At 43.9% G+C, this 22,207-nt stretch overlaps 2 protein-coding genes across 2 annotated transcripts; both read right to left on the bottom strand.

Moving 5' to 3' along the window:
• Positions 1 to 1,767: 1,767 nt before the first annotated feature.
• On the bottom strand, positions 1,768 to 7,934 carry LOC118246764 (glioma pathogenesis-related protein 1-like). Its single transcript, XM_035544176.2, is given in 7 exon segments — positions 1,768 to 2,604; positions 2,688 to 2,714; positions 3,257 to 3,339; positions 4,510 to 4,619; positions 5,421 to 5,572; positions 5,575 to 5,665; positions 7,630 to 7,934. Coding segments are annotated over 7 exon segments (795 nt in total). The 5' UTR covers positions 7,810 to 7,934; the 3' UTR covers positions 1,768 to 2,452.
• Positions 7,935 to 10,573: 2,639 nt separating this feature from the next.
• Positions 10,574 to 16,304, bottom strand: LOC118246867 (glioma pathogenesis-related protein 1-like). Its single transcript, XM_035544345.2, has 6 exons — positions 16,125 to 16,304; positions 13,992 to 14,237; positions 13,438 to 13,550; positions 12,169 to 12,251; positions 10,882 to 10,908; positions 10,574 to 10,794 (listed from the first exon to the last, which is right to left on the bottom strand). The coding sequence occupies exons 1-6, from the start codon at positions 16,302 to 16,304 to the stop codon at positions 10,574 to 10,576; spliced, it is 870 nt and encodes a 289-aa protein (XP_035400238.2).
• Between the last annotated feature and the right edge of the window lie 5,903 nt (positions 16,305 to 22,207).

Raw genomic sequence — 22,207 nt, 5'->3', positions numbered from 1 at the left:
TTCAGAGAGAATATGGCTGTACGTTTCTAACTCTTGTATAAAAATTAAGAATAGAAAATAAAATGGGTTTGGAAGGTTGAAGTGGTTTTGGTATTTTCAGAAATAGCTTGAACTTTTGCAAATTATCACCTTAAACTGATTTTAGAGTTTACAGACTAACAAAAATGTACTTGGTGGATGAATGTATATGAGTTTTTTGCATTTTTCGTATGGAAGCCATGGGTATATACCATAAGAAAAGTATGAGTGGCTGTAAGGGGTTTGATTATCAGGAGTTAAACACCTGCATTTTTGTATACCATTAAAAATGAGATGCAGTATTTGCTTAGCTTCTTGATTTTAAAGGTGGTGGGTTTTTTTTTTGCTTTTGTTTTTGGAAGTTACCACTTTTGTTTGTTTGTTTGTTTTCCTGAGACCCAGTGATTTACAGGTTTTGTTTTGTTTTGTTTTGTTTTTAATGAAGCCTTTTCTATGGAATTCCCTTAGAGCTGCTAAGGTATGTAGTTCAGTGACAGTGCTGTGAATGTTTTGAACTTTAAGGTCTCTGTGTTCCTTCTGTTTACTCTCCTGGAGACCAAACATAGATTAAACTTAGCAGGGGAGAATTCCCGCTGAGCTCATTTTGCTCCCTGGACACAGCAATGTATGTTCTTTCCTCTCCTGCATTTCTCTTTGCAGTAGTAGGATCTCACTGCATGCAGCTTCAGCGGGGCAGACACTGGTGTGGGAGAAGAGGGCATGCATAGGGTACGCCCTGCTGCCAATATGCCTGTTATTGTCCATGTTGGATTTTTCAGGTGGGACTTTGCAGTACATGAAACTTGAAGTTTGCATATTGCTCAAAAGAAAGTGGCAAAAAGATAAGTCGGAAGGAACACACTTTTTAACAGGTAAACCCACAGCCTTGATTTTTCTGTGTTTTTTTTTTGTTTGTTTGTTTGTTTGTTTGTTTTGAACACTCTGATCCGCTTAGATTGGAAATCAGAGTTACTTGGCTCCCTCGTGGGTAGGCCAGCAGGAGTACTGGGGCACTGGCACTGGACTGAGGAGAAGAAACTGCTCACTGCCTGTCTGTGACTGTGATGTCCCAGCTGCAGATGCTCTGACGCAAACTAAATGTAAAGACAAATCAAGGGCAAGGAAGAGAATTAGGAATTCTGTTCCCAGCCATATTTGCATTTTGAAGAATGATTTATTCAGGAAATACTGTGATGCTGAGATGATTCAAGTGCTAGCTACTAACTGCCTGAAAGAATAACGAGAGAAACTTTGGGTCCCTGTTGCAGTTCTTCCAGCAGTGGCACTGGAAGCAGGTATGCAGCAACACTGACAGAAACTCCAAGGGCAGGACCACGGAAAGGAAAGGAAAAGGGGGGCTTCCTGGAAGTGTATGCCTGGGCCTTGCAGAGTGGTATGGTGCACAGGTGTCTAAGCCTGCCTCTGAAGAGATACAGATTGCTAAGGCTCATCCCCTGCGGCTCTGCTCTGCTGCAACCTCAGCTGCAACCTCAGCCTCAGTGGTTGGCAGCAGAGGTGCCCAGCTGAAGGCTGCTCTCGCCTGCTCCAGAGGCACGGCTTCCAGGAGACTCTTCCCTTGGCAGCCACTATGGCATGGCATGATTTTATTCAGAGACTTGTGCTGTCTTTCCCAGCATCATGTTTCTCAGCGCTGCGCGGGCTGGAGCTGAGTGTATTTTGTTTTGGTTTTGGTCTTGTGCAGAAGCAGTTAAGCTTTAGATCATGTTGCAGATACACAATTGCCATGCATGGGGAGCAGGAAATAATGGTTTATTGTTTGAAGCAGCAGTCAAAAACCCCATGCTCAGAAAAAAAAAAGAAAAGAAAAATAGGTTGAGGTGGTACATAGTCACATTTACACACACGTGTGTCTTGGCACAGGGTCCTAAGCAGAGAGAAATACCAGTGGCCCCAGAGCACTGTGAGATGGGGCAACACACTGCCTGCCACTGGATGCAATGAGCATGGTAAGTGCAAAAATTGTTAGAGAAAAAGGTTTAACTGAAAAAAAATCTCTCCGGGCTACTCAACACCATGCTGCTGCATCTTGCTGGAGGAGGGTTCACAGAGTGTGATAGGCATGAGAGGTGTCTGCTCTGCCCCCTCCTTGGCCAGGCTGGCACACCCTGCAGCCCTCCCTGGGGAGATGGGGTGGGCAGCTGCTCCATGCCCCCCATCCCTCCTACACTGCTCTGCTTTGTAAAAATATGTGGGTAGTTTAAAACCAGTTAGTGCTTATGAACGACGAGAAGGCTCCTTGTCAGCTCTCCTGGCTCCTCCACGAATTGTAGACAGTATTTCTGTATTTCTAAATCAGCCATGGATGCAAACAACGTCTCTATCCATTTTTGTGTGTGTGTGTGTGTGTGCTGCCAGTAGCTTACAAACAGGAAAGGAAAAAATCAACCTAAGTGCTCTTGCAGTCTCCTGTGCGTTACTCGCTGGCAGGTGCTATAGACCAGTACTTGGGCAGGATCCAGGCGGCTGGGATTGTCAGAATAAGGAAGAGCAGCCTTAAAACGATCACAGAAATGCAGTACTCATCACAGGCAGGTCTGTCCCAGGCTGGATACCACTTGGAATCACCTGGAAAGAAAACAGATCACTGGTTTTTAAGTGTAACTGCGCCGAGGGCAACAAATTGAAGCAGAAACATCTGTGGTACTTACTAATGACTTTGTCACGCTCCGTGTTTCCTGGAGAGAGAAAAGAAGTGAATGTAAGCAGGCTTAGACATTGTAAATAATTTGATCTAAACAAAAGAGAAATAGCTATGAGCCTGACAATGGGCAGAGAGAAATACAGCAATGGGAGCTGCATTTCTTACCAGAAACAAGGACCTGTTGACTTAAGGACAGCCTTGCAGCGACTCTTGGGGATTTGCTGCAGAGAGCTTGGTCATGTCTTGCTGACTGCCCCCGCTAGCGACTGGCATAGTGAGGACTCACCTCTCAGGTACACTTCACAATGTCACTTGTTTGTTATTTTTTCCCAGTGATTATGTTTAAGAACCGCAGCCTGTAGCTGATGTCAAACTATCCCTTCAATCAGGAATCCCCTCTCCTTCTTGTGATGCTGGTGTTTTAACACCTTTAATATCCCTGAGCACCACTGCACTCGTGGCTTCTGATTGCATTTTTTTTCAGACTGTATTTGGGACAACAGTATCCCTTCTGCCAGTGTCTTCTGTGTGTTCCTTCTGTGTGTGCGTGTGGAGGAGGGGGGTTTGTCTACTTACGACACAGCCTGTCGGCACACTGATCGCCCTTGCATTTGCTGCATGCTGCTCCGGTCTCGTAGGGGTGCCAGCCGTAATTCCCTCTGTGAAGGAAAGTAACACTGCTCTGAACCTGCCGTTAGGAGGATGCCAATTCCTGCTGCTCATTTGCTTTTCAGCTTGGGTTTTGCTTCACTTGCGTTGATGGGGAACAGTTTTTTGGGCTGCCCTCCCTGACCACCCCGCTCCCCCCTAGCCCTAGGTGTACCCAAGTTCCCAGGATGCTCCCTGCAGATTTCCCCAGGCAGCCAGCACCCATGGCAGGACCTTTGTGCTCTGGCAGTGACCTTCATGCTCTGACCCAGCAGGGCTGGGCAGCTCAGGACCTAGGCAGGATGCTGCCCTCACATGCTGGGAGCTGGGGCTTGGCAGGCGTTTTCACAGCCTCCATGTCTCTCCATGCCCAGGGCAGGATGTGCGGGATGCAGGCAGTGCTGGATGTGACACAGCCCCATTTCTTGTCACACAGCAGCCTGTTTGCAGTGTGCTCACCCAGCTCAAAATCCACTTCTAATGGAAACACCTTGCCCCCAGAGAGCGAGCGGCCTGTCTGCTCTACTTGGTGCTACTGCTGGCCAGGCTCCTGTCCCCTTCCATAAGGTCCATGTCCACACAGGGGGAGCAATCCAGCACCATTTCTGTCTACATTTAAGCTGGTTTTTGACTTTGCTGGCATTAATTAGCCAGAGAAGTGTAGAAAACATCCATCCCAGTTGCAGCCAATATGCATATGAAGGACCTCTGGATAAACTTCTGCCCTGAGCAGCCCCAGCCTTGTGAATCCAAGTGTGCTAAAGCCCAGCCTGCAGCTGCAAGCACTGCACACTTCAATATTTAACCAAACCATTGACCTGGAGGTTTAATTCTGCAGGCAAATGTGTAAATATTTTTAGACTCTGGGCCTGCACCCTGGCAACTGTCTGGGGCCACCTTGGCACTGAGAAGCAAGGGAATAGTTTTCAAATGATCGCTTAGGTAGGCTCATTTCAGTATCTTACATTTTACCCTTTCTACCAGTGCCACTGCTTTTTGGCTACAACACATAGCCCCTGTTTAGTGAAAAAAGACTGCCTGGACAGAGGTGTGCATCTTTCTCTGTTTTGGGGACCCATAAACACGTGAAAAATGGGCTGACCCAATCAAGCTGAACATTGTGGGAGGGAAGAAGGGGCAGAACCCAACCCCTGTGAAGTATTTGTCATGGAAAAGCTTACGCCGGCCCGTAATTGCAGATGAAGTGTGCTGCATTGGTTCCCGAGAAGTATTGCACCGTGGGACAGAAGTGGACAGCACAGCCAACCTTGTAGCTTTGAGCCCAAACAATCTGAAAAGACAGACATGAGCATCGGTGAATGAATATCTGCTTTAACATCTGAAGCATGAGGGAAAAGCCCTGCCCTCCTCTGTGTCACACAGCAAACGGGCTGAGGAGTGCTCCTTGGGCAAATTTTGCAGAGGAGAGCAGTAGTTTATCTCCATGGAAAATACTGAACAGCCTCAGATCAAAATCCAGTCCCTAGAGGCCCGGTTGCGAGCAGCCCTGCTCTCTGATAACCGAGGTTAACAATTGCAGGGTTGCGTGGCAGTGGCACTCCCATTCCTCTCTTTGTCCTTTCTCTTTGGGAATAGTGGTTAGGAAAAAAAAAGGTTAGGAGAAGCGATGCTTTGGGAGCTGCAGCCATCTCATTATGTGTTGGCAGCACTCAGCTGTAGCAGAAGTGCCCCATGTGTCCAAGCTTGATGTGGGCATTTCATCAACCTTGGGCATGGCCCGTAGTGCCACACGGAGGCTGTCTGGCTGACGGGGGACCTCGTCCCACCACACACTGCAGCCCACAGCCACTGCCGCTTCCTGGTTTCTGGCTACTGCTTGGCTAAACCCGGTCATCTGATGGCTGTCCTCTTTTCTTCCTGGAAACAAAACACAACTGGGGTATGTAAAAAAATTAAAAAAATGCAGTGACTCTTTTCCTCCCTAAAGTGGGGACGTAAGAACATCTCATGCATACAGGCACAAAAAATCACTACAGCACTTGGTTCATTGAATCTTGGGGAGAAATCTAGAATTTCTGTGTCCAAATGGCAAGGCTGGTTCTTGGTTCAGGTGGAGAAGTTCAATGCCTACCTGTGTGTAATGGCCGCACACTCTTGTACACCTATTAGTGGTATAACTGTAGTCGTTGACCTCTTTGTACCAGGAGTTGATGGCTCCTTGCACGGAAAATATCGAGAGCGAGCCAGTCCAGATGTTTTCTCCAACAGAGGTAAACCTGGGGGAGTCTGCCCTGGCTCTTTGAGGTACGTGTTATGTTTAAACTGGCATCTCTTTGCCCAAGCTTTCGCAGTCTTTGCCAAATCTGGATCCCAACTCTGCAAGATAAAGACAGGTAAAAATGGCTTGGGTACCTTAGCAATGCGGTAATGCACAGCAGCTTCTGGAGCAGCTGGGGCTCAGCAGTGTATGTGCTGTGGGTTAGTCTGGTTTTTGCTTCTGCTGAGACAATTCTGTATGGTAAATTGGCTTGTAGGTTTGTGTCTATTGAGAATTTTGTCACTCCTTAAATGTGGGGAAGATTTTGGGGTGGCAGGTGAAGCTGACACTTCAAATGTTAGTGCTGAATTTGTATTTGTGGAGTCACTCACTCGCTTGCTATTCAGTCCTACAGAGAGCTGTTATTTAAGCCATTGAATTATAAAAATGTCTTTTGTTTGCACCAGAGGTGTTGTTAGATTCCTCTGGGTTTTCTTGTGCACACAACCTGATTAAGCAAACACAGTGCTGTGCCTGCTAGAAACGCAGTGCCACCACTGTGTGCCTGTAGCTCTAGCTCAACTTTGAGTCATGAAAACTAAGTTGTTCAGTCCTGCTGGGTAATTTTGAATTTTACTTCCAATTTCAATTCCAATACTTTTACTTTCATAATAGATTTGATCATACATTTTACTGCTTTCTCCACATCAAAATACTCCTGGGAGAGGTCATACTCAAGACTTTTTTTTTTTTTTTTTTTCAGTGCTTTAAATGAAAGCTACCATGATTTTAGTTCTTGTTTTATTTGCTCTTTTTTCCCACAAAATTTCAGATCTTCTACTTTTCAAAAAGATAAAGCAATATACACTAGAAAATTGGGGTCAGCACTGTAAAGGCTTCCTAATGCCCCACTAAAGAAATCTGAAATAAAAAACACATCAGAAGAGAAACTAAATTGCTTCCTGCCAGGGTTACTCGAGCTTGCTAGCTGCTTGCTTACACCTCCCTAATGGGCACTTCTGTTTTGGTGTATGACGGCTAGAAATGTAAACGGAACTGTTTTTGAACTTTGTTTTAGGTGTTGCTAACTGTGGATGGGGTTATGTCCTCTTCTGGTGGTGGCCATGTGAGATGATGACAGGGGAGCAAGAGGAGAGGCCAGCATTAGGACAATCATTATGGTCCAGGTGAAAGACCTCTGCCCATTATCCCAAGAAGAAACCTTATATCTCGAGCATTACCCAACCAAAGCACAAAAGGTGGTGGCTGTTACAAGAGGCTGCTCCCAAGCTTCTGGAATTGAACAACGCCTCCCACATCAGACAGAGGTGAGCTTCTCAACCTGTAAGCTAGCTTTGTGCGTGCATTTACAGCTTCCTCCTTCCCACCTTTTTCCAGCACTGGTGCCACAAGCCATCTTAAACACGAGGTGGCTACTTCCAGAGACTGGGCTATGTTTTGAATCATGACAGATTATCTTTTGCACTGTTGGCTGCAGAGACAGATGGGCACTGTGGTGCAGGACCTGATGCCTTCAGCCCCCACCGCTGCTGCACTTATTGCATTTGTTTTGGCTTCCTCTGCACCCCGGTGCCTAGGAACCACTGCTAATAGCTCTCTGCTGGCTCAGGCTGTGAGAGATTTGCAGAGAAAGCTAAAGCAAAACTCTCCAAAGCCATTTGGCAATGTTCTCCTTCCTCGCCAACTCTAGTATGAAAGGTTGTGCTGAGGTCTGCACATAAATCACACCCTGGGCTGTTGAGCTGCGATGCCTTGGAATGAGGAGGCTTTTCACAGAACCAGCTACAGCACCAGGTTGAGGGTTGAAATCTCAAGTTTCAGATAAAGAAACTGAGCCAGGCAAAACTATACACATACCCAACCCTATAAAGCCATCTGATAATCAGAGCCTCATCTGCTTTAAAAAGGAATTGCTGCTATGACTCCAGGAGATTGTTTCTTTTTATTTTTTTTTTCCTTCCTTTTTTTTAAATATTTGATTACAGAAATCATCTTTAAGAACTGCAAACACCACAACGATCAATGTTGCCCGCTTGCACGTAAACTGTGAAGATCCCCTTACCATGTAAAGCATGTTGCTGGCTTGTGGGCTTACTCCAGACCGGAATCTGTTATGCTCTCTCACACATTCCTCAATAAACTCAGCATCTCCAATATCAGGCAACGTCTGTGGTGCATAGGAGCCAGAGGAAAGGCAGAAACGCAGTAAAGCCAGCACGCAAGCGAAAAGTCTGCTTGTCATGATTCTCAGCCTCTGGTCTTCCAGCTTTAAGAGCAGAGTAGTTCAGCTGTGTAAAGTAGATTTGACTCCACTGGCTGAGTTTTGGTTCGAAGGCTTGTGGGCTGGGCTTATCTTAGCCATGGTAATTGAATACGGCGTTTGTCACAGGAAGTGAGTCATATTTCAGAGCGTTGCTATGAGAATAAGGAAATTAAGCTGCAAGTTCACATCAGAGCTGTAGAAACTTTGTCTCTCTCTCTCTTTTTCCTTTTCTATTTCTTTTTCTTTAATTCTGGTGAGCAAGCTTCTTCTCTCCTAACTTTTGGCTTTTCATTGTTTTGAGTTTTGGCCCTTTCCTCCCACCCACAGCAATCAAAACATGTTGCAATAAAGTTTTGGATAATTTTTCTGGTTTTCATTAAAACAGCACTGCTGTTAAGGCTCCTCCCCTGAGCCAAAATGCAATGAGAAATAATTGATGTGAACTGTGAGTTTTACTCTAGCATGAGCAATCATTGTGGTTGGACATTGATTTATTGGAGGGGTAAGTTTGGTTGAGAACGACAACTTAAACATGCTGCACTTGCTGATGGGTTTCTCCTGTGACCACACATTCGTGGTACGTGTTGCTACCAATTTTTCCTTCCAGGCATTAGTAATTCTTTAATCATTCCCTGTGACCTGAGCACCAGGCAGAGTTGGGTGCCATGAAGCTTGGTGCTGCCTTGTGCCTGGTGCCCAGCACCCACACCAGGCTTCACAGCCAGGAGGAGGAAGCTGAAGTCCCAGGCACACCTGCCCAACACTCCCTGTCCAGACTCACCACCCTTTCCTCATGCTGCCTTTAACTATTGCCTCTCCATCAAGTTCAGGCTTTCTCCTGTGGTCCCAAGGCTGCTTAAAGGCAAAAAGGCCTCCTGAGGGAATCACGTGAATGAAACACGGTGCTCAGAGCTCCCCTGCAGACCACGTCTGAGAGCAGAAGGAGGAGGTGAGTTGACCCCGGCCAGCAGCCAAGCACCCACGCCGCCACTTGCTCACTCCCTGTCCCCAGCGGGACAGGAGGAGAAAGCAGGAAGAACAAAAGTGAAAAAACTCATGGGTCAGGATAAAGACAGCTCAGTAGGTGTGCAAAGAAGGGGGGAAAAGTATATAACCAAAAAAACAAGGGATAGAAAGACAATTTACTCATTGCCTCCAAAGGCAGACAGATGCCCAGTCTCCAGGCAGTGGCCACTTTAGAAGCCACTTCTGCCCCCTTCTTCCTCTACTGCTTTTTATTGCTGAGCATGATGTTATATCATGTGCAATATCCCTTCTGACAGTTCAGGTCCTGTCTGTTAAAGGCAAACACAATAATTGTGGTTTTTTTGTTTGTTTGTTTGTTTTGTTTTGTTTTGCTTTGTTTTTAAGGTCTTGATGCATAATTTTGAGAACATTATTTTGTTAAGCAAACTATTTATTCCTTAGTAGCTAGATGTTTAAAACATTACTTATCTCTTAGTATAAAAGATGGCAGCAGACAAGAACTGACAGTGGTGAAATTAAACATGAGTTTTCTTACATTGTGACATTTTGCTGCATATCATGGAATCACAGAATGGCTGAGGTTGGAGGGGACCTCTGAAGATCAGCTAGTCCAACCCACTGCCAAGCAGGATCACCTAGAGCACACTGTGCAGGAAATATGATGAGAGCCTGAAAACTTGGGGCTCATTTTTATTCTGTGTGATGTTATGCACCTTCAGGGCTACATCATGGCTAAGAATTTGAATCACTGTGTTCTCAAAACATTAGGACTGAGATAAAGGAGGAGAAACAGCTTTAAATATTGATGGCACAGTTGTGCTTTGCTAATTTCAGCCAGTATCTCTTAACTTGAAGCATGACATTCACAACAGGGTTTGTTTCCCTTTACTAACAAAAGTGTACAGCAACAATAGGTGGTTGAAGGCTAAAAAGCCTCTAAAACAAACCGAATCCATCAATGGCTTGAGCTTTTTTAATGAGGCTGAGATCTTCATTCCTGAACCAGAATCTCCCCTGAGCCCATCTCATGCTTCCTCCCCCATTTTTCCTCCTTGCTCCCCCCTTCCCCTGCCTGCCAGTTCAGGATGGATGTTACCTACTCTGCATTTCAGGTTTTGTAACCATCTCACATCCTAAAATTAAGCTTTCCCCATCGACATGTCATATTTATCCTTGCTCTGCCAACCTTCTTTGGCATTCTTCTAGCTACAGAGGATAAAGCTTGACTCCAAGAGGAGCACGGAATAGTACAACCGACAATAGCACAACTTTAATGGAGAGTAACACGCACAGTCTAAGTGTAGTAAAGGACAAGCTTTATTCTTTCTGCTCTTAAAAAGGAATGCATACAGTTAAATCTCCACTGTCTATGACAAATTATGGTTGGGATAATTCAAAGTTAACGGAAATGAGTTATTGCTTCTTTTGGATCCAGAGTGCCCCTTCAGACAAGTTTTTGTGAAGCCTTTCCAGAAGGCTTAGTATATAGAGTAATGCGTTGTCTACACAGTGCTCCCAGCAATCTACGCCTGAGCCAGCGCTAAGAGGCTCTTACAGAAATAGAAGCCATCCTAATAAATTACATTAACTCTATGCACTGCCATTTAGTCCTTTACCTGAATGCAGAAGAAGCGCTTTCTACGGTGGATAAACATCACAAATATAATGGAGAAATAACGGAGTGTTTTTTTTAAATGTGTGAAATTCTCTGACAAAGATACAGTGGTGTGATCACTGTCAGTATCTTAAATGATCATTACTCATATATAAACGTGTGTGGAAACCACTGCTGTACTAAAAGAGTACCTACAGCGCTCAGTACCAAAAACAGCAGCCTTAAAATCAAGACAGTAAGACAGTAGTGGTCGCAAGAGGGACGCGGCTGCCCAGCTGGGGGGGTGTGGGCTGGAGGCCTGGGGGGACGGGGTTGCGGTGGCTGGGGCTGCGTGTCCCCGTCCGGGTACCAGTTGGTATAACCTAAAAAACAGCGAAGAAATAGGTGTTAGAACCTGTCCAGCTTAGCCACACTCATAGGAAAGCAACGAAGAGCAATTGGATACGTACTTATCAGCTTCTCACGTTCTGCATTTACTGTGGAGAGATCAGAAAAAGGACATAAATGTGACTGTCACTCATTGATGTTTCTTAACATAAAAAGGTATGCCAGTGCTGCTGCCTGGCTGATGGCAGCAGTGCTGCCAGCCGGTGTCGTAAGCATCTGGCAGGGGGGAACTCGGTCAGCAAGGGGGCTCCCCACTGAGGTGGGGTTAGTGTTTTTTATTGAGCAGGAGGAGAAGCAGAAGAGAAGCAGCTGAAATGGGAAGTATTTGTGGCATGGGGAGGAGGGAAGTAAATAAAAATGAGACACAAAATAAATTTAAGTAGTTAGACAGACAAATCTAACCACAAAATTTGTCAGAGAAACAGACCTTTACTAAGAGCTTTGATGCATTTGCAGGATTGCACATGTGCCCCTACTGAAATTGTGATTTGTCCTATAGGAGAATATGGTAAAACTGGTTCTAGGATCTAGCTCTTAAAAGCTCTCTTCCTCCTCTCCCTCCCCCTAGTCTTTGTGATGCTTCTAGTTTTTCTGTGGTGCATTAGCTTGTGACTTCAAGATGAGTCAGCCGGGATATCACAGAAGGAAATAAGAATACCAAATGCTCAATTATTTCTACAGCTAAAGCTATCTACTGCCTGGCTAGTAGAGAACATCTCTATTAAACCTCTGTGCAAAAGTCATATTTAAGACATTGTTGAATGCTTTTTACTCTCTGATTATTTAAAACACTGTTTCTGACTAATCTGGAACTAGGTGTAAGGACAAAAGTCCACAGCTGCAAACTGTTGTGGAAAAACAGGCTTTCACTGTGTGGTATTTCAAAAAACTGTAGAAGTTAGGTGTCTTTTTCAATACAGCCTGATTAGTGGTTCCAAACTATATATACATATACATATATATATATATAATTTTTTTTTTTTGAAAATGTGATAGAAAATATTAAACAAGAAGGAAAGCAGAAGTTAAATACACTATTTCTTCTGGGGGCGGGGGGAAGAACCAGATGGGAGTATTTGTGGGGGGTATTTTAGCTTTGACTTCTTGGTCAGATAAAAGACAAAAAGTAGTCTGATATTTCTCTTCTTTGGAAACTCTGTTTTCTATCTCTGGGAGCCTTAAAAAATGAAAATATCCCAATTAATTCCTTCTTATACTGTTCTAACCAGGGTTTAGTCCCGTTGGTCTGTGGCGGGCTACAGACCCACTATGTTTTTAGTGCATTTCTCCTCTACTGTATTTCCACTGATAACTGTGATGCTTTTATCTCCTCAGCACTTTGGTCTTACCACAGAGCTTGTTCACACACTTGTCGTTAGTGCATCTACTGCATGGTGGTCCCTCTTCATAAGGTTTTGTTGGGTAATTCCCCCTGCAGAGCAGAAAAGCAATACTTTGTTAGCTCTGTCTTTGGAAAATAATTTAAATACGTGGTTTCATCATATTGCTAGAATAATTTACCATGGGAAGCTATTATCAGGGAAAAATAATTTTATGCAAAAAATTGATCATGATCATTATTTGAAATTCCTCTTGGGTCAGACTAAAGCTTTCACTGACATGGGGAGGCTTCTTGGGTTATACTGTACTATTTAGAATAAGTATACAGGAATCTGCCTCTAGCCCCTCTTTACCCACATGTACTTTAAATTAACCTGTAAAATGTATGTCCAGAAATCACAGGGCATGGAATAAACTAGAGGATTGTCTTCCTTTTATCACAGAATCATTTAGGTTGGAAGAGTCCCTTAAAACCATCTACTCCAACCATCAACCTAACACTACCAAGTCCGTGACTAAACCTTGTCCTTTAGTGCCACCACGTCCACATTTCTCTTAAACACCTCTACGGACGGGGAATCCACTGCTTCCCTGAGGAGCTTGTTTCAGTACCTAGCCATCCTTTCCACGAAGAAATTATTCCTGGTCCTTAGTCTAAACCTCCCCATGGTGCAACTTGAGACCATTTCTTCACATCCTATTACCTGTCACCTGAGAAATGAGACTGACACGCTCCTTGCTACAGCCTTCTTCCAGGCAGTTGTAGAGAGCGATGAGGTCTCCCCTCAGTCTCCTCCAAACTAAACAACGCCAACTCCCTCAGCCTCTCCTCATGAGTCTTGTTTTCTAGTCCCTTCACCAGCATTGTTGCCCTTCCCTGAACATATTCCATCAACTCAGTATCTTACTTGTAGTGAAGGGCCAAAACTGAACACAGTACTTGATGTGCAATTACTTCTGCAATTAATTCAATTGCACCGTTCCTACTATTCCTGCAGAGACTGAACTCAAAACAGATTTAATTTGGCAACGCTTGATGATGGTGAGTGCCCTCAGCCTGAACCTGATCACCTGCTTTTTTAGAAAGGGATTTTCTGCGGCCCAGACTCTGCCCAGCACCTTATGCTCTAAACAGACAGGGGAACCACTAATGTGGACATAGCTTCTTCAGAAATTTGTTACAACTGCTCCTGCCGTTGGTAACATCTGATACCAGGTCAGTTATAGGTTATTTAAAAAGCAGAAAAATGAAACCTCAAATGCCATAATTGACTTACGCTGGCCCATAGTTACAAACAAAATGTGCTGCTCTGTAGAGTCCTGGAAATTTTTCAACTGTATGGCAGAAGTGAACTGCACAGCCAACTTTGTAACTCGTTGCCCAAACGACCTGAAGGGCAAAGTGAAATATGTGATGCACTTGTTCAAGGACTCAAAAAACAACCAGAATTCACAGTATTGAATCAGAAGGAACTAGTGGCTGAACTGAAGGATCTTGTGGAAGTTTAAAACAGCCAATGCAGGAGCAACATCAACAACCCAAAGTGCAGCAGAGACCAATGTCTGACTTGAGACCATTAGGTGGTTTTGCACTTACTACCTGGCTCCCTTGGAAACATGACATTATGAGGGGGATAATCCCTTTTAACCGTTAGTGAACAGAGGGCTCAGACACCTTTGCAGCTCAGAATATATTTCCAATCTCATCCAGCACTAAACTGCAGGGCAAAACAGCTGCCATAATTCCTGTTCCAAAGCAGTCTGGTCTAAGCCTGCACTTTTTCTCTGAAACCATTACACTTATAAACCACTAGGCATATAAAAAACTCACCTGGGTATAGTGACCACATATGCTAGTACAGCTACGGGTGTTGAAATCATAGCTTCTGAATTCATTAAACCAGTCATTCAGAGCTGCACGCACAGAAAAGATGGTGGCTGTGCCAGTCCAGATGTTTTCTCCTACAGAAGTAAAAGTGGGGTGCATCTTCTGTGGTATTTTAAGGTAGCTGTTGTGCTGAAACTTGCACTTCTTTGCCCATGCTTTGGCAGACTTAGCTAAAGCAGGGTCCCAGGACTATACAAAGGAAAGAAAACATAATAGACATAATAACGCTGAAAACAAACACACAAAAAACATAATAACACTGCATTGCAGTGACTTAGTTGGATTCAAACAATTTTAAACAGAAGATTGCAAAGATTTCTTTTCCCCTGACTCCCACTGAACTGCATTCAGTTTCTTTCCCTGTCTTTTCAACTCCCATAGCAAATTTTTTCTTCTTCTTTCTCCCTCAGATATTGCTAGACATGTAGTATCTACCCCTGTCCTGTGGTATCTGACTTGTTACAATACTTAGAGCTGGACTGCAATGTTTAAGCTGCCAGGTCTATGAGGAGACTAGTTTGTGAGACTTACAGAAGGATTTTATGCTGCTGGATAACTAGGCAATAAAATAGCAAGTCAAATTCAGTATACACAAATACAAGTTAAGGCACGTGAGGAGGAAAAAGAATTTTGACTTGGTATTCATGACGGATTTGGAGCTGACTGTTACTACTCGTAAATCAATGCTTAGTAGTAGTATAAAAGGCAAATAAAGTATTACAAATTCCTTGAGAGGGAATGGAGAATGAACCCAAATATATAAGTTCACCACTGAAGAAATCCTGTTAAATACTGTGTGCAGTGCCTCTCCTTAAAAAGGGACACTAGAACTGGAAAGGGCACAGAGAATACGGAGGATCGTCAAATATGAAGGATGCTCTGTAGCTTTCTGCGGAGACAGCTGAATGTCTTGTGTGAAGTATGTAAATAAGCAATGATTACTTGCTCTTTCCAGCACAAAGCTCAGAGACTATCAAATGAAGCTAGCAATTAGCAAGACCAAATCAAATGCAAGGAGATTTTTACATATCATGTAGTTAAGACTGCAACTTTGTTACAAGATATTAAGGGTGATAAAAACTTGCATAGGCTGAAAAAAGTCATGCAAGAAAAACCCATCACAAGCCTTTAAATAAAATGTAGCACCGTTCATTCAAGAGTTTCTGTATATTTGTCCTTCCAGGATTGCACGATCTTTGGTCTGAGCAGTTAAATTTACTCCTGCTTTCTAGCATTCTAAAGCATTTTTTTTTTTAACAAAATGCCAAGAAAGTAACGTTGTGAGTAGTCTGACTTTCACATCATTACTGTGAACTTCCTTTCACAGAAATTATACCAGGCTGCAGTTGTGCATTTAACTTCCTTTCCAGATAAGAGGCACTGCTGGAGGGCTCAAAGTAATGACGTAAACTGACTGGGTTTACATCCCCCGGCTATCTCTCTACCTATTCCTTACATATTCCACTGAGCAAGCTGAGACCTATCCATGGCCTGCTCTGATATCCATTATCTTATATGAAGATCTGTTTTACAACCAAGATACTAGTATCCCTACTCTCCAAACAGCAAATGTTACAGCAAAGGAAGATGAGGTGTCTATATGCGTATCTGGGCAACCCTCTTTCTTCAATACGTATTCTAGATTGGAAGACACAAGGTGAGGTGCTAGATTTTCAATAAGCACTGTTGCCTATCAGGAGCTTTTTAATACCAAGCAGCATCCCTGTATGAAAGCTGGACTAACATAAGGAAGATTACTGTCCCTCTTTGAAAAAGGTAAATGAAATGCAGAGAACTAAACATTATGTATATTTTTTTGTAATACAATCCTTTGCTATGGCTGAAGTTTAGAGCAGCAACCTGTCCCCAAACAATGAATCTCCTTCCAATTAGTAAGACAGAACAGTACTGTGAAAATGAATTGCTTTCCTATTTCCTACGAAGAGCTATCAGATATAGCACAGAAATCATCGACAGAAAGGGAAAGAAAAGCACAGAGCAACTGGAGAGTAAGGTGGGCTAACTCAGCAGCACCATCTATATTAATATTCAAACCGATCACAAACGCCTCCTTACCATGCGAAACATATTGCTGGCTGGTGGATTCGCTTTGGATCGAAAGTTGTTGTGAGCACTCACACAGTCTTCAATGAACTTTGCATCTTCAGTGTCAGGCAAGGGATATTGTGCATATGCACGGCAGCAGGCAAAGAGATCCAGTAAGAACATGGCAGAAAATAAAGACGTGATTTTCATAATTCTTCGATGCTTTCAGTCTTTTTCTCAAGTTTTTAAAAGAAATATCCCTTAGGTGGAGATAATGCTGCTAAGCAGTTTCTCTGTAGTCCTCAAAGTGTCAAAGCAACAGGAAGTGGAATTGCTTCACTAGGTACAAAACCATCTGACATCACTGCTGGCCGTCTGAGGGTAAGCTGTGGAACACGCATCTGCAATGCCTATTGCCAAGGTGTAATGCCACACATAAACTTCTGCCTTCTCTTTGAATGTGTTCCATCCTGGTTGAATGCCAAGCTCTTCTGTGGCTGTAGGTCTTATCTGAAGAGGTGCTGCGCAGCAACTTTGCTAAAACTTCTGTCAACCATAAAAACTGTAGCTATGACACAATACAGATCTGCTGCTCAGGTGCTTTTCCTACAGCACAGCTTAGTCATACCAAGTCAGCTGCAATTATTTTGTAGAACCTTTCTTCCATTTCAGAGTTACTCTAGGAATAAATAGAATTAGGGAAAGTGCATATATTAAACTTCGTGTCCCCCCCAGAAGAAAAAAAAAAAAATTCCTAAGCAGCAGTTTGCTGTGGAACCTTCTAACCCTCTGGTCTGGTGTGTAGCAAAAGTATGACATAGAAATCCCAGGCATGAATGAGTGTGTTGAGTCTCACCTTTACTAGCCACCTGTTTATCTAATAAGCTGAAATTAATGGAAGAGCTTGCAGTGCTCATGTAAGGAAAGCAGCTCTAGGATTACCACTCCTGATGTAAATCTCCAAGACTGATCCCTTTCTGGGGCAGTAGGATGGGCAGTGCTGGGATTTGTATTCTCACCAGCTGTTCTACAAGCTGGTTAATTTAATTTTAGTTTTTCAAACCTGTAGCCCCCCAACACCATCACATTTACATCTATCTATCCCTGTAATGGGAGACATGCAAGTATTTCTCTCTGTGAATGTGTACAGATGTTAATGTATTACTAACTCTCTGCAGCCTCCTCTTAGCCCTGCCATGATTTGTTGGCTGATTTCATGAAGGTAGGACCAGCTGCAGGAGGCAACAGTGTGGGCACCTTCTGAGGTTCTGGATCTTTTGGGAGAGAAACAAAAAAGGGACCTACAATTATTTTTGTTGGACAGGCTTACCACAGCCCTTACAGAGGGGTCCTCACAGCAGAGGCCAATGGGATGCTCAACACGGCTAAGTGCTGGGTCCTGCACTTTGGCCACAACAACCCCATACAGCACTACAGGCTGGGGGAACAGTGGCTGCAAAGCTGTGAAGAGGAAAAGGATATGGGGGTGTTGGTCGATGCTCGCCTGAACATGAACCAGCAGTGTGCCCAGGTGGCCAAGAAGGCCAACGGCATCCTGGCTTGTATCAGGAATAGTGTAGCCAGCAGGACCAGGGAGGTGATTGTCCTCCTGTACTCTGCTCTGGTGAGGCTGCACCTCGAGTACTGTGTTCAGCTTTGGGCCCCTCACTACAGGAGGGACATCGAGGTGCTGGAGCGTGTCCAGAGAAGGGCTACGAAGCTGGTGAAGGGTCTGGAACACAAGTCCTGTGAGGAACGGCTGAGGAAACTGGGGTCATTTAGTCTGGAGAAGAGGAAGCTCAGGGGAGACCTTATCGCTCTCTACAACTACCTGAAAGGAAGGTGTGGGGAGCTGGGAGTCAGCCTCTTCCTTTCGCAGATTAGTAGCGATAGGACTAGTTACTGAGGGACTGGCCTCAATTGCGCCAGGGGAGGTTTAGGTTGGAAATTAGGAGACATTTCTTCTCAGAAAGAGTAATTAGGCATTGGAACGGGTCGCCCAGGGAGGTGGTGGAGTCACCGTCCCTAGGGGTGTTCAAGGAAAGGTTGGACGTGGTGCATAGGGACATGGTTTAGTGGATGATATTGGTGGTAGGGGGATGGTTGGACCAGATGGTCTTGGAGGTCTTTTCCAACCTTAATGATTCTGTGATTCTCACAAATAAGCAGCCCTCAGAGGCACAATAGACTTGGACAGAGAGGGATCAGGACAAGATTTGTCTTTGCTTCCTATTTTCTTTTACAATAGTTTCCAGTGCTTTGAAACCCTCCCAGAAAGATCACAGTGTAGTGGGTTTACACGGCAAGGTTTTGATACTGGGAGGCCATAGGGGTGGCTTCTGTGAGAAGAATCCAGAAGCTGCCCCATACTAGATAAGGGACCCACTGCTGGCCAGAGACAAGCCAATAAGTGATATTGTTTGCGCCTCTGTGAGAGCAGATTGAAGAAAGGAAAACAAACAAACAAACAAACAAAAAAAACCTGCTGCACAACGGCAGATGGGAGAGAGGAGTGAGAAGCAGCCCTGCAGATGTCTGGGTCAGTGCAGCAGGAGGGCAGGAGGTGCTCCAGGCACGCAGCAGAAGTCCCCTGCGGCCTGTGGAGAGGCCCCTGGTGGAGCAGGCTGTCCCCCTGCAGCCCAGGGGTCCCACACGGAGCAGATCTCCACGCTGCAGCCCGTGGAGGAGCCCCTGGTGGAGCAGGTGGATGTGGCCTGGAGGAGGCTGCGGCCCATGGAAAGCCCCCGCAGGAGCAGGCCCCGGGGTTACCTGTTCCCCTATCAGTGGGTGGCTGTGGTTTCATCTGCCTCCAGAACATGTATGTGATGGTCATGACCACACCTACATCTAATAGATCCACCTGTTGCAATTGTCACCTGGTGTGCCACTACCAGAGAGGTAGTGGGTTATTAAGCATTGGGTTATTGGGTTATTGGGTTATATTGGGTTATTAAGCATTGGAACGGGCTGCCCAGGGAGGTGGTGGAGTCGCCATCCCTGGAGGTCTTTAAAAGACGTTTAGATGTACAGCTTAGTGATATGGTTTAGTGGAGTACTTAGTGTTAGGTCGGAGGTTGGACTCGATGATCTTGAGGTCTCTTCCAACCTAGAAATCTGTGTCTGTGTCTGTGTCTGTGTCTACCAGTGCCAAGGTCCCTTATCCAGCAGATGGAGTTTCTATTCTCATCTGCTGTCTAGTTCTATCCCAGAAATGGGGTGTAGGCATTGGCAAGAGTGATGGGACCCTCACCATTATGGTCAATGGTCCCCTCCCCTCCTTCTAAGCTGAACATAGACGAAGGCTCATCACCTGCTTGTCCCTTAGAAGTTATCTTGACTCTTTGCTAAGCCAGGGCTAACTGACTTCAGTTTACTGACAGTTATTAGCTGAAAATGCACAGGAAATCTGTAAGAATCTAAAGCTTTTGCTCAGCTAGACTTAACGTAAAAACATGACTATATTACATTGACAAGCAATTCATACAAAAATTATTAGCAACGTAGTAAAATTGCACCATTAATTTGGCAATCCAGTGATCTAGCAGTTTTATATTTGTGCAGCAGAAATGTTCTGCTTGGAGGCTGAAAATTGAGACCTTTTTGAAGCAGAAAAATTTGACCTATGCAGGATAGTCCAGGTTGTAAGACCATAGAATCATAGACTATCCTGAGTTGGAAGGGACCCACAAAGATCATCGAGTATGAACTCCTGAAGATGCTTTCTTGGAGAAGATGACTCTGGCTCCATCTAGTGATTATGTCTATAATTAAAGTAGAATTGCTGTCTGCCCATAAGCATCTAGAAGTGATGTTTTCATAAAAAAAATTATAATCCTTCACTGGCATTAATCAGCCTTTCTCAGAAACCAGATGAAAATGAAGCCTTGTGATTTGGATATCCACACAGTATTTGTCTGGACAATACAAACATTGCCTGTCCCTGCATAAATCTCAAGTGAGATTTAGCACAATGAGTGAGGCATGGGCAGGAAGCTGTACAGCCCAATTATTTGAAAAAAAATAGATCCCATGGTTAGGTTCCCCTTTCTCACTTTGCACCTTTCATTTTAAAATGGCTAGAAACATAAGAAGAATAGAAACATAAGAAATAAAAGAACAGAAACATAATAAATAGAAACATAATGGATAGAAACATTTATTTATTTATTTATGCAATTATTTTGGTAATAATGAGGGTATAAACAATCTTAGAATTAACAAGGGAGGCCATGAGCATGTGGTTGGACTGCAGGCAGTTTTACTGTTGTTTTTGTTAGGGCACTTAGTACAGTTCTGCTTACTGCAACTATGACCCATAGCATAACTGAGCAGAATTGTAACGCGCTGCTTGCTGACCTCTCTGAACAGTCTGCGGGGATGCCACGTGGACCAAAGTACGAGAGGTTGCTAGTTCTTAACCTTGTGGTGCCTACCTCCTGCCAGTCAAGATGGCCCTTTAGCACATCTTCTTTGGCCTTCAAGCACAGCCTGTTTCACTCCCTCCTTCCAACCAAAGCATAAGGGACGTGTGATACATCCACCAAAGGCTGTCTCCTCCCTTTGGTGATAGCCCTGCTGAAAACCGAAGGAAGGACAAATAGGCAGTGATAATGCTGGGGAAGACAGTGGTCTCCTGAGTGACAGGTACTGACGTACATACACCTGAAGGGAGCGTGAAAGGAAGATGGGGCCAGGCTGTTTTCAGTGATGCCCAGTGACAGGACAAGAGGCAATGGACAGAAATTGAAACACAGGAGGCTACACCTGAACATCAGGAAGGACTTTTGTCTTGTGAGGGTGCCTGAGCATTGGCACAGGCTGCTGAAAGCGGTTGTGAAGTCTTCCTCCTTGGAGATACCAAAAGTCATCTGGACATGGTCCTGGGCAACCTAGGTATCCCTGCTTGAGCAAGGGTGTGGACAAGGTGACCCCCAGAGGTGCCTTCCAACCTCAACCTCTCTGTGATCCTGTCATTCCTTGATGGAGCTGAAGCTCCACTGGCTTGTGCACAATGAGGGATTTTGTATGATCTCAACAACATAGATACAGGAAGCTTGTTATAGAGTACATGTGTATGCCTAGCTGTGCTGCATCTCTGGTTATCTCTTTATTTTTAATTTCAAGGTGCTAAATGAGAAGATTCAAAAAATAAGGCTTTTCTGCTGTCCATTGTACGTCCATTTTCTTAGGATAACACCTGAAATAGTTGGTGCATGGCAGTAGCATGAAAATGCGTACATTCAAGAACCACTACAATACTGTTGGAATATTACTGAAAAATACTCAGGAATCTCCTGACAGAGGATACAGAAAACCATTACAGTCCACCTCCATGCTGTTTTTAGAAAAATGTGATTTGGAATGAACTACCTTCTCAGCCACACCTAGACTTCCTCCCAAAGACATTAGGGAATTAGGCAAATTAGAGAATGGAGCAGCAAAGTATAATAGAAAACTAGGTCATCCATGCACACAATTTTGTATTGCAATCTTTTTCTTACAAAGTTTGAAATTAAGCTTTACAACCATAAGAAGCCATCTAAATAAGGATTTTATCTTCAGAGACCTAACTTTCAGGTAAAGCAATGGGAAGAGCTGCTGCTCAGGAACTTCCATACTGTGCAATTTTGTATGTAGGAGTTGTCTATTTATGGTCTTAGGTATTAGACTCCCAGATTTGAGAATGTAATCCAAATTTTAAATAAAAAGCTCATATATTAAAAGTCTGTTCTGTGTTTGAGTAATTTTAGAATAGAAAACTTACTGAAGAAATAGCTATCATGTCTGATTAAATTAATCTACAACAGAAGTCTAGCTTATTTTCTTTGAGACTCTTTTATAATAAATTTTTTATGCAATCAGTGGAAAACACCAGTATAGATTTAAATAATCAACTGTAATGTTTTAGATCCGAGTTGTCGATCATACACGCAAAGAAAGGAAATATAAAATAAATTTGTTCCAATAGATGAACACATGGAAGATTCCTTTAAGTTCATATTGAGTTCTGAACATTAAGAAAATAGCAGAATTTGACTCTTTTTTGGTCTGTTTTATAATACCGGTGAAACATTACCCAATAATAATGGAATTTTATAGTAATTTTAGCATTT

Source organism: Cygnus atratus, chromosome 1, assembly GCF_013377495.2.
Source record: "Cygnus atratus isolate AKBS03 ecotype Queensland, Australia chromosome 1, CAtr_DNAZoo_HiC_assembly, whole genome shotgun sequence".
Taxonomy (NCBI): Eukaryota; Metazoa; Chordata; class Aves; order Anseriformes; family Anatidae; genus Cygnus; species Cygnus atratus.
This window is presented reverse-complemented; position numbering and strand designations above follow the sequence as displayed.